We start from the raw sequence: 12273 nt of genomic DNA, 5'->3' as shown, positions 1-12273 counted from the left end.
TGGATCGATGCTCATGATCTCAATCACTGGATTGTCTTGTCCAGACACAATTATTTACAGCCCGCCGTCATATAGCTGGAATATTGCTGAGTGCGGCGTTAAACAACAAGCAAACACACGAAGAGACTTAGTCTGTTCATATTATATGAGATGACGATTAACTACTTTGATTTTGAAAATTAATTATGACCTATATTTAAACATATTTTGTATTTGAGAACCAGGCAGATGTTTGGCCTGGTTACGAAATTCCTTGTCATCTTCCTGAGGTCACAGAGAATGAGACCTACTAAACTCAAGCCCATTGGGCACATGTAATTTTTTCAAATTTTGTGAGTCGTGTAATTGCCTTTCACTAATTTCATACCGTTTTCGCAGGCGTTTCTTGATAATGCGAGGAATTGTTTCATCTTGTTTATTTGGCATTTGCACACTGAGGTGATATATGGGAGACGTTATCGACTAAGGATGATATATGTTTTATCTTACTTTATCTGTATTATACTAAAAATACTTGTACAATGATCTGATAAATGTCCCTGTAACCTACAGCTTTGGCTACAGGCATTTTGCACTCTTGTTACATCGAAACGGCGTGCGTTGCGCTATGTATATCATCTTTGACTTTGATGAACGTGTCGTCTTGAGTTCATCTGGCAATATAGAGAATCTCACCCGAGTGTCTTTTGATATCAAATATATCAACACGAGTTGATAAAAGTGGGAAAACTCCGAGGCTTGCCGAGGATTTTTTCCCACTTTTATCAACTCGTGTTGATATATTTGATATCAAAAGACACGAGGGTGAGATTTTATTTATCATCCAAAATCATTCTTTCAACTTTTTCGGGTTGTAGACAGTAATTAGCAGTGTCTTAAGTGTAAAAAGTACTGCTAACAGCTTCAGTAGCAGAGCCATTAGTGATGTCATTTGATTGTGACGTCTTGTTAACCAGTGACGTCACAATGGTCTGCAAAGCTTTGTGATGTAATTTCATTGCATCGATATCTACAGTGTAGATATCGCTTGATCTAATCCAAGCGATATCTCATGTGGGAGCCAGTTTTGGATGATAGATGACAATAAACAAACGCTTCGCACCTCAATCTCCGTTTGTTACTGGTAAATGATAAAAATGGCATTGCGATACATGCGTTGTATGCATATCCCCAACTGAATACGGGTTAATGTACCAAACCGTATCCACCTCGTTGTAAGCCTACAATTTATATACCGTATTTCCTCGATTAAACGAAGGGTGTGGAATAAATGGTGGGCCGGGTAGTTTTTATGCACGGAATTCTCCCCATTAATGTCTTTGCGTAACGATCGATCGATCCCGCTTATCAGAGGCATTTTTGAGAACTTTTAAACTACCCTACGCTACCGAAGATGAGTCAGAGCGAATCAAAATATAATTATATACGCCTCGAAAAGACCTCGGGGAAAGAGTGTCTGAAAGAAATATACGAAATAATCGAGGAAATATGGCAGTTCTTGTTTTTTACTTCGTTTCACCACTCACGGTCCTTAAAATATGTCAGCTTGTCGACAGGGGCCAGCCGGTATGCCAGGAAGGCTTTGTGGGCATTTTATGACCGCTGCAGTTGTTTCAAGAACTGTTATTTGAGTGAGCGGTGTTGTATCAGGTTTACGCCGATGTTAGTGACTGAGTGAGGTTTTACGCCTCTTTTCGCGGCTCGGAACCCTGCTGTGAACAACACTTAAGTTATATCAACGTGTCAGTTTAAAGGTAGTCATCGACCGCTCATCTCAAGCGCTGCTTAATCCCACAACGTGACTTACATTATTGTGGATTTTATTTTAGCGCTATGGCTGTTTAAGACATAACTAGAGTTTATAACACGGGTGTCGTGTGTAGAGATAGAATTCCTCTGTGACATGATAGGTCCCGTGTCACTTTAAGTATCGCTTGATGATTGTGGTAGAAATCCCCAAGTGACGGACACGTAGACGTCTACCTATTTGACGAAACCTGCGAGCATTCTAACGGTATTTCCAGATCTTACGATCATAGTCTTGGCGATCATAGCCAGCGACATCCAGATCCTGGCTCAGGAAAAACGACGCAACTCTGTAAAACGAATTGTTACGAAAGAGACATAACTTTGATCAGATCAGACGACAGAGGCAAATACTATCATCACCTCTATAGCAATTTGAAAGAAGGGTGAACTCAATTTCCATTTTGCCGCTGACAAGAAGATGTATGAATGCTAAATATTTGGTCATGGGTATCAGTACTAAACACTAATGCAAATAGCACTAAATTTACCATCAGGATAATTACCACTCAGTTAGATACCCGTGTCATGTTGCGAGTGAATGAGTGGGGTAGATTTCCGTGACATGTTACAGGTGAGAGAGTGGGGTAGACACCCGTGTCATGTAACAGGTGAGAGAGTGGGGTAGACACCCGTTTCATGTTACAGGTAAGAGAGTGGGGTAGACACCTGTGTCATGTTACAGGTGAGAGAGTGGGGTAGACACCCGTGACATGTAACAGGTGAGAGAGTGGGGTAGACACCTGTGTCATGTTACAGGTGAGAGAGTGGGGTAGACACCCGTTTCATGTTACAGGTGAGAGAGTGGGGTAGACACCTGTTTCATGTTACAGGTGAGAGAGTGGGGTAGACACCCGTTTCATGTTACAGGTGAGAGAGTGGGGTAGACACCCGTTTTATGTTACAGGTGAGAGAGTGGGGTAGACACCCGTTTCATGTTACAGGTGAGAGAGTGGGGTAGACACCCGTTTCATGTTACAGGTGAGAGAGTGGGGAAGACACCCGTGTCATGTTACAGGTGAGAGAGTGGGTTAGACAGCCGTGTCATGTAACAGGTGAGAGAGTGGGGTGGACACCCATGTCATGTTACAGGTGAGAGAGTGGGGAAGACACCCGTCTCATGTTACAGGTGAGAGAGTGGGGTAGACACCCGTGTCATGTTACAGGTTTGAGAGCGGGATAGACAACCATGTCATGCTACAAGTTTGAGAGCGGGATAGACACCCATGTCATGCTACAGGTTTGAGAGCGGGTAGACACCCATGTCATGCTACAGATATAAGAGCGGGACACACCCATGTCAAGGTACAGGCTTTTAGGTGGGTACACATCCCTATCATGCTACAGATATGAGAGCGGCTAGACACCAATGTCATGCTACAGGTTTGAGAGCGGGATAGACACCCATGTCATGCTACAGGGTTTAGAGCGGGTAGATACCCATGCCATGCTACAGATATAAGAGCGGGTAGACACCAATGTCATGCTACAGATTTGAGAGCGGGATAGACAACCATGTCATGCTACAAATATAAGAGCGGGTAGACATCCATATCATGCTACAGCTGAGAGAACGGGTAGACATCCATGTCATGCTACAGGTTTGAGAGCGGCTAGACACCCATGTCATGCTACAGGTTTGAGAGCGGGTAGACACTCATGTCATGCCACAGGTTTGAGAGCGGCTTGACACCCATGTCATGCTACAGGTTTTAGAGCGGGTAGACACCCATGTCATGCTACAGATTTTAGAGCGGGATAGACAACTATGTCAAGGTACAGACTTTTAGGTGCGTAAACACCCCTATCATGCTACATATATAAGAGCGGCTAGACACCCATGTCATGCTACAGGTTTGAGAGCGGGTAGACACCCATGTCATGCTACAGGTTTGAGAGCGGGTAGACACCCATGTCATGCCACAGGTTTGAGAGCGGGTAGACACTCATGTCATGCCACAGGTTTGAGAGCGGGTAGACACCCATGTCATGCTACAGGTTTGAGAGCGGGTAGACACCCATGTCATGCTACAGGTTTGAGAGCGGGTAGACACCCATGTCATGCTACAGGTTTGAGAGCGGGATAGGCACCCCTGTTGTGCTACAGGGTTTAGAGCGGGTAGACACCCCCGTCATGTTACAGATATGAAAGCGGGTTAGACGATACAGGTATAAACTCATATTATCCAAAGTGTCTGGTTGTCCTACAGTCGGAACTAGCACATGCCTCCTTCCTAATAAAAACTTAACATGACACTCTTATCACCGACATTGCACCTCCGAACGTCCCCGAGCAATAAAACGTTGCATTATATGGCAAGTCAGATGCCCTCCCTTGCGCTAACAAGCACTCCTTATTCCTCCTATGACACAGGACGTATGTGAGTGCCATCACTCTGTGTCTGTTGTGCATACCTCCTCGTATGACACTCGGAAAACGTACAACTTTATGGTAACATCTTCTGGTTTATTGCACAAAACGACGTCTCGATGTAGATTCTAGTTATAGAAATCCGCCGTCACAAACCTTTGATCAACAGAGATCAAGGGTATTACATCTCGTGTGCCTGTGACGAGCTAATCAGACATTAGACTGTTTTAATCAGGATCCAATCAGCTTGTCACAACTGTTTTATCCTTTTCCTTACTGTACATCTGGCTTCATTACCCGTGTGCTTCATTACCCGTGTGCTACTTGTTGTTCTTACTGTACATCTGGCTTCATTACCCGTGTGCTTCATTACCTGTGTGCTACTTGTTGTTCTTACTGTACATCTGGCTTCATTACCCGTGTGCTTCATTACCCGTGTGCTACTTGTTGTTCTTACTGTACATCTGGCTTCATTACCCGTGTGCTTCATTGCCTGTGTGCTGTTTGTTGTTCTTACTGTACATCTGGCTTCATTACCCGTGTGCTTCATTGACCGTGTGCTTCATTACCCGTGTGCTTCATTACCTGTGTGCTACTTGTTGTTCTTACTGTACATCTGGCTTCATTACCCGTGTGCTTCATTGCCTGTGTGCTGTTTGTTGTTCTTACTGTACATCTGGCTTCATTACCCGTGTGCTTCATTGCCTGTGTGCTATTTGTTATTCTTACTGTACATCTGGCTTCATTACCCGTGTGCTTCATTGACCGTGTGCTTTATTACCTGTGTGCTATTTGTTATTCTTACTGTACATCTGGCTTCATTACCCGTGTGCTATTTGTTATCCTTACTGTACATCTGGCTTCATTACCTGTGTGCTATTTGTTATCCTTACTGTACATCTGGCTTCATTACCTGTGTGCTATTTGTTATCCTTACTGTACATCTGGCTTCATTACCCGTGTGCTTCACTACCTGTGTGCTTCATTACCCGTGTGCTTTATTACCCGTGTGCTTTATTACCCGTGTGCTATTTGTTATCCTTACTGTACATCTGGCTTAATTACCCGTGTGCTTAATTACCCGTGTGCTTTATTACCCGTGTGCTTTATTACCCGTGTGCTATTTGTTATTCTTACTGTACATCTGGCTTCATTACCTGTGTACTATTTGTTATCCTTACTGTACATCTGGCTTCATTACCTGTGTGCTTCATTACCCGTGTGCTTCATTACCCGTGTGCTTTATTACCCGTGTGCTTTATTACCCGTGTGCTATTTGTTATCCTTACTGTACATCTGGCTTCATTACCCGTGTGCTTCATTACCCGTGTGCTTTATTACCCGTGTGCTATTTGTTATTCTTACTGTACATCTGGCTTCATTACCTGTGTGCTATTTGTTATCCTTACTGTACATCTGGCTTCATTACCTGTGTGCTTCATTACCCGTGTGCTTCATTACCCGTGTGCTTTATTACCGGTGTGCTTTATTACCCGTGTGCTATTTGTTATTCTTACTGTACATCTGGCTTCATTACCTGTGTGCTATTTGTTGTTCTTACTGTACATCTGGCTTCATTACCGGTGTGCTTCATAACCTGTGTGCTATTTGTTGTCCTTACTGTACATCTGGCTTTATTACCGGTGTGCTTCATTATCTGTATGCTATTTGTTATTCTTACTGTACATCTGGCTTCACTACCCGTGTGCTTCACTACCTGTGTGCTATTTGTTGTTCTTACAGTACATCTGGCTTCATTACCGGTGTGCTTCATTATCTGTGTGCTATTTGTTATCCTTACTGTACATCTGGCTTCATTACCGGTGTGCTTCATTATCTGTGTGCTATTTGTTATCCTTACTGTACATCTGGCTTCATTACCGGTGTGCTTCATTACCTGTGTGCTATTTGTTATTCTTACTGTACATCTGGCTTCACTACCCGTGTGCTTCACTACCTGTGTTCTATTTGTTGTTCTTACAGTACATCTGGCTTCATTACCTGTGTGCTATTTGTTGTCCTTACTGTACATCTGGCTTCATTACCTGTGTGCTATTTGTTATCCTTACTGTACGTCTGGCTTCATTACCGGTGTGCTTCATTATCTGTATTCTATTTGTTGTTCTTACAGTACATCTGGCTTCATTACCTGTGTGCTTCATTACCTGTGTTCTATTTGTTGTTCTTACTGTACATCTGGCTTCATTACCCGTGTGCTTCATTACCTGTGTGCTATTTGTTATTCTTACTGTACATCTGGCTTCACTACCTGTGTTCTATTTGTTGTTCTTACAGTACATCTGGCTTCATTACCTGTGTGCTATTTGTTGTCCTTACTGTACATCTGGCTTCATTACCTGTGTGCTATTTGTTATCCTTACTGTACGTCTGGCTTCATTACCGGTGTGCTTCATTATCTGTATTCTATTTGTTGTTCTTACTGTACATCTGGCTTCATTACCCGTGTGCTTCATTACCTGTGTGCTACTTGTTGTTCTTACTGTACATCTGGCTTCATTACCCGTGTGCTTCATTACCCGTGTGCTACTTGTTGTTCTTACTGTACATCTGGCTTCATTACCCGTGTGCTTCATTGCCTGTGTGCTGTTTGTTGTTCTTACTGTACATCTGGCTTCATTACCCGTGTGCTTCATTGACCGTGTGCTTCATTACCCGTGTGCTTCATTACCTGTGTGCTACTTGTTGTTCTTACTGTACATCTGGCTTCATTACCCGTGTGCTTCATTGCCTGTGTGCTGTTTGTTGTTCTTACTGTACATCTGGCTTCATTACCCGTGTGCTTCATTGCCTGTGTGCTATTTGTTATTCTTACTGTACATCTGGCTTCATTACCCGTGTGCTTCATTGACCGTGTGCTTTATTACCTGTGTGCTATTTGTTATTCTTACTGTACATCTGGCTTCATTACCCGTGTGCTATTTGTTATCCTTACTGTACATCTGGCTTCATTACCTGTGTGCTATTTGTTATCCTTACTGTACATCTGGCTTCATTACCTGTGTGCTATTTGTTATCCTTACTGTACATCTGGCTTCATTACCCGTGTGCTTCACTACCTGTGTGCTTCATTACCCGTGTGCTTTATTACCCGTGTGCTTTATTACCCGTGTGCTATTTGTTATCCTTACTGTACATCTGGCTTAATTACCCGTGTGCTTAATTACCCGTGTGCTTTATTACCCGTGTGCTTTATTACCCGTGTGCTATTTGTTATTCTTACTGTACATCTGGCTTCATTACCTGTGTACTATTTGTTATCCTTACTGTACATCTGGCTTCATTACCTGTGTGCTTCATTACCCGTGTGCTTCATTACCCGTGTGCTTTATTACCCGTGTGCTTTATTACCCGTGTGCTATTTGTTATCCTTACTGTACATCTGGCTTCATTACCCGTGTGCTTCATTACCCGTGTGCTTTATTACCCGTGTGCTATTTGTTATTCTTACTGTACATCTGGCTTCATTACCTGTGTGCTATTTGTTATCCTTACTGTACATCTGGCTTCATTACCTGTGTGCTTCATTACCCGTGTGCTTCATTACCCGTGTGCTTTATTACCGGTGTGCTTTATTACCCGTGTGCTATTTGTTATTCTTACTGTACATCTGGCTTCATTACCTGTGTGCTATTTGTTGTTCTTACTGTACATCTGGCTTCATTACCGGTGTGCTTCATAACCTGTGTGCTATTTGTTGTCCTTACTGTACATCTGGCTTTATTACCGGTGTGCTTCATTATCTGTATGCTATTTGTTATTCTTACTGTACATCTGGCTTCACTACCCGTGTGCTTCACTACCTGTGTACTATTTGTTGTTCTTACAGTACATCTGGCTTCATTACCGGTGTGCTTCATTATCTGTGTGCTATTTGTTATCCTTACTGTACATCTGGCTTCATTACCGGTGTGCTTCATTATCTGTGTGCTATTTGTTATCCTTACTGTACATCTGGCTTCATTACCGGTGTGCTTCATTACCTGTGTGCTATTTGTTATTCTTACTGTACATCTGGCTTCACTACCCGTGTGCTTCACTACCTGTGTTCTATTTGTTGTTCTTACAGTACATCTGGCTTCATTACCTGTGTGCTATTTGTTGTCCTTACTGTACATCTGGCTTCATTACCTGTGTGCTATTTGTTATCCTTACTGTACGTCTGGCTTCATTACCGGTGTGCTTCATTATCTGTATTCTATTTGTTGTTCTTACAGTACATCTGGCTTCATTACCTGTGTGCTTCATTACCTGTGTTCTATTTGTTGTTCTTACTGTACATCTGGCTTCATTACCCGTGTGCTTCATTACCTGTGTGCTATTTGTTATTCTTACTGTACATCTGGCTTCACTACCTGTGTTCTATTTGTTGTTCTTACAGTACATCTGGCTTCATTACCTGTGTGCTATTTGTTGTCCTTACTGTACATCTGGCTTCATTACCTGTGTGCTATTTGTTATCCTTATTGTACGTCTGGCTTCATTACCGGTGTGCTTCATTATCTGTATTCTATTTGTTGTTCTTACAGTACATCTGGCTTCATTACCTGTGTGCTTCATTACCTGTGTTCTATTTGTTGTTCTTACTGTACATCTGGCTTCATTACCTGTGTGCTTCATTACCTGTGTTCTATTTGTTGTTCTTACTGTACATCTGGCTTCATTACCCGTGTGCTTCATTACCTGTGTTCTATTTGTTGTTCTTACTGTACGTCTGGCTTCATTACCGGTGTGCTTCATTACCTGTGTTCTATTTGTTGTTCTTACTGTACGTCTGGCTTCATTACCCGTGTGCTTCATTACCTGTGTTCTATTTGTTGTTCTTACTGTACGTCTGGCTTCATTACCGGTGTGCTTCATTACCTGTGTTCTATTTGTTGTTCTTACTGTACATCTGGCTTCATTACCCGTGTGCTTCATTACCTGTGTTCTATTTGTTGTTCTTACTGTACATCTGGCTTCATTACCGGTGTGCTTCATTATCTGTATGCTATTACCTTTTGTCCACTGTTCATTACCAATAATAATTTAAGAGCTGGCTTCCAGTTGTCCATAACAATCAGCGCTAATTACAGTAACGTTTTGGCTTCCATTGTCTTTTTCTATCAACTATCCGTGGCAATTATCTGTTGGCTTCCCTTGTGAAGTGTCCACCTTTGTTATCTTATTACGTTTGTTGTTCTTACATGTACTTATATATGTTCTCTGCCTCATATCATTTATTCACCTGATGAAGGAGTAAGTATATACTCCGAAACGTTGGGTTTCCTCATAATAAAGAAGCTGACATCCCTACATTCTCTTCCTCATGTATCCTGCTTGTTATCTATTACCTGTTGTTGTCAAGGTTAATCTGCTTATCACATCATATCATGCTATATACCTCTCATCACTTGGTTGTTGTCACTCCAGATTCCGGGATAGAATAGGTCTTCAGCAACCCATGCTTGTCGTAAAAGGCAACTAATGGGATCGGGTGGTCAGGCTCGCTGACTTGGTTGATGCATGTCATCGATCCCAATTGCGTGGATCGATGCTCATGATATTAATCACTGTATTGTCTGGTCCAGACTCGATTATAAACAGACCGCCGTCATATAGCTGGAATATTGCTGACTGCGGCGTTAAACAACAAACCAACCAACAAACCAGCTTGATAACGGTGTAAGAATCTACATGGGAACGTCGCTATATGTAATAAACCGGAAGTTGTTATCCATACAGATGTACGTTTAACTTGCTCACTAACTTCGAGCATGCCAATCATACAGTTCATATGACACTGATTTCCGCCCTACTAGAAATAGTTTATAGGCGTACCAAAAATACTAGAGTCACGTTATTGTAATATCCTGCCCGCATCAACATCTCAGCTGTGGATACAGGGAAGTGTCCTGCAGGTTCACCGCCCCCGTCTGTTGAAATGATGCTGCCTTTTCACCGAGGTCTCTGAGTGCTGCGCCGTAAACTGACACCATAACAGTACTCAAACCATAATCTATCCCACAATGCCCCAGTCGCCCAATATCAGACCAGGAAGTCATCCAGCTCCATATAATAGGTCTTCAGCAACCCATGCTTGCCGTGAAGATCCGGGGTAGAAAAGGTCTTCAGCATCCCATGCTTGCCGTGAAGATCCGGAGTAGAATAGGTCTTCAGCAACCCATGCTTGCCGTGATGATCCAGAGTAGAATAGGTCTTCAGCAACCCATGCTTGCCGTAAAAGGCGACTATGCTTGTCGCAAGAGGCGACTAACGGGATCGGGTGGTCAGGCTCACTGACTTGGTTGATGCATGTCATCGATCCCAAATGCTCATGATATCAGTCACTGGATTGTCTGGTCCAGACTCGATTATATACAGACCGCCGTCATAAAGCTGGAATATTGCTGAGTGTGGCGTTAAACAATAAACCACACACAACAACGATACACTGTAAACATTATTCTAACGGTCACTCCACAGGAAAATGGATCTTTGCAATATTTAGTTCTAAAGTACCTACCAGTATTATGACGTAATAATGTTCGCCTTTTGTACACGTCATGAAGTCACATCTGTGGCTGTTTTAAGTAAGCAAGTAACATCATGAGGTTTATTTGTTACTATATATATATTGTAGCATCCGTATACACCATTTAATATCCATTATCCATATCTACCTTCTGTTGACACCCTAGGGTACATCTGTTACTGTGAATATTTACCCTCTGTTGACACCATAGGGTATATCTGTTACCGTGAATATCTACCTTCTGTTGACACCATAGGGTATAATGTTACTGTGAATGTTGACATCATTTGGTATATTTGTTATTTCCCATAGCTACCTTCTGTGTCACCATGAGGTATATCTGCTACTGCGATTTTGTTTGTTGGTTGTTTAACGCGACACTCTGCAATATTCCAGCTATATGACGGCGGTCTGTAAATAATCGAGTCTGGACCAGACGAACCAGTGATTAACATCATGAGCATCGATCCACGCAACTGGGATACGATGCTATGCATCAACTAAGTCAGGGAACCTGACCACCCGATCCCGTTTGTCAGCACCATACCAGTGCTCGTGGGTTTCACCGAAGTGGTAAACGTCTGAGACATGCATCACTTCGGGCTTTCCTCCTTCATAAGCTGACACGCCACGATATAACTGTAATACTGTTAAAAGCGGCGTTTGATGTATATCTGTTACTGTGAATATCTGCCTTCTGTGGACACAGCGAGGTCATATCTGTTGCTATTATTTTTCGGCTTAAGTATACCTCATGCAGTATATTTGCTACTGTATATCATCTTTATGCTCAGCGTACACCATGAGGTCATATCTGTTACCAGTGCTCTGTGAAAAGCGACCTCTGTTATCTCAATCTGTCACCTCCTGTTACGGGGCGTTCGAGTAGCCTGGTAGTTCAAGCGTTCGCGCTTCACGCCGAAGACCCGGGTTCGATCCCGACATGGGTACAATATGTATGAAGCCCATTTCTGGTGTCCCCCGTCGTGATATTGCTGGAATATTGCTAAAAGGGGCGTAAAACCATACTCACCTCCTGATTCCGAGTCGCCCGCTTGTTCCAGTACTGTGCCAGAAGCACCTGGCGGAGAGAGGCCACGGTTTGTTCCCGGTGCCTGGCACGTGCAACATGTTCGTCCTGTGTTCCTACTCCCAGAACCAGACGCAGTTCTGTCCAAGCGCCACCTTCTGGAGCAACGACATCAACAGCTGCCAGCAAGTTAACCTCGTCTCTTGTCCGTACGGTGAGTGCTCCCTCTCCCTGAACCCACAGCTGATCCCCCCCCCCCCCCCCCCCCCCACACACACACACACACACCTCCTTTATGCCCTAAATCCGCACCGGTACTGCTCCGTTATAACACCGTTACCAACCTCTTATTGCCTTTAATCTACACGGTACTGCTCCGTTATAAGACCCATACCGCCTCCTTACTGCCCTAAATCCGCACCGGTACTACTACGTTATAAGACCCATACCGCCCCCTTACTGCCCTAAATCCACATCGGTACTGCTCCATTATAAGACTCATACCGCCCCCTTGCTGCCCTAAATCCGCACCGG

The 12273-nt window shown here is 43.3% G+C and overlaps 1 protein-coding gene across 1 annotated transcript in view; it reads left to right on the top strand.

Moving 5' to 3' along the window:
• LOC139452451 (uncharacterized) overlaps positions 1-12273 on the top strand; it is a 30613-nt gene that overhangs the window by 9782 nt on the left and 8558 nt on the right. Inside the window, exon 2 of the mRNA XM_071233936.1 lies at positions 11774-11953. Within this exon, the coding sequence (XP_071090037.1) occupies positions 11774-11953 (180 nt within the window). The remainder of the gene's footprint in view (positions 1-11773; positions 11954-12273) is intronic.

The sequence above is a fragment of the Haliotis cracherodii genome, unplaced genomic scaffold (genome assembly GCF_022045235.1).
Source record: "Haliotis cracherodii isolate W230 unplaced genomic scaffold, xgHalCrac1.p SCAF_9, whole genome shotgun sequence".
In the NCBI taxonomy this organism is placed as follows: Eukaryota; Metazoa; Mollusca; class Gastropoda; order Lepetellida; family Haliotidae; genus Haliotis; species Haliotis cracherodii.
This window is presented reverse-complemented; position numbering and strand designations above follow the sequence as displayed.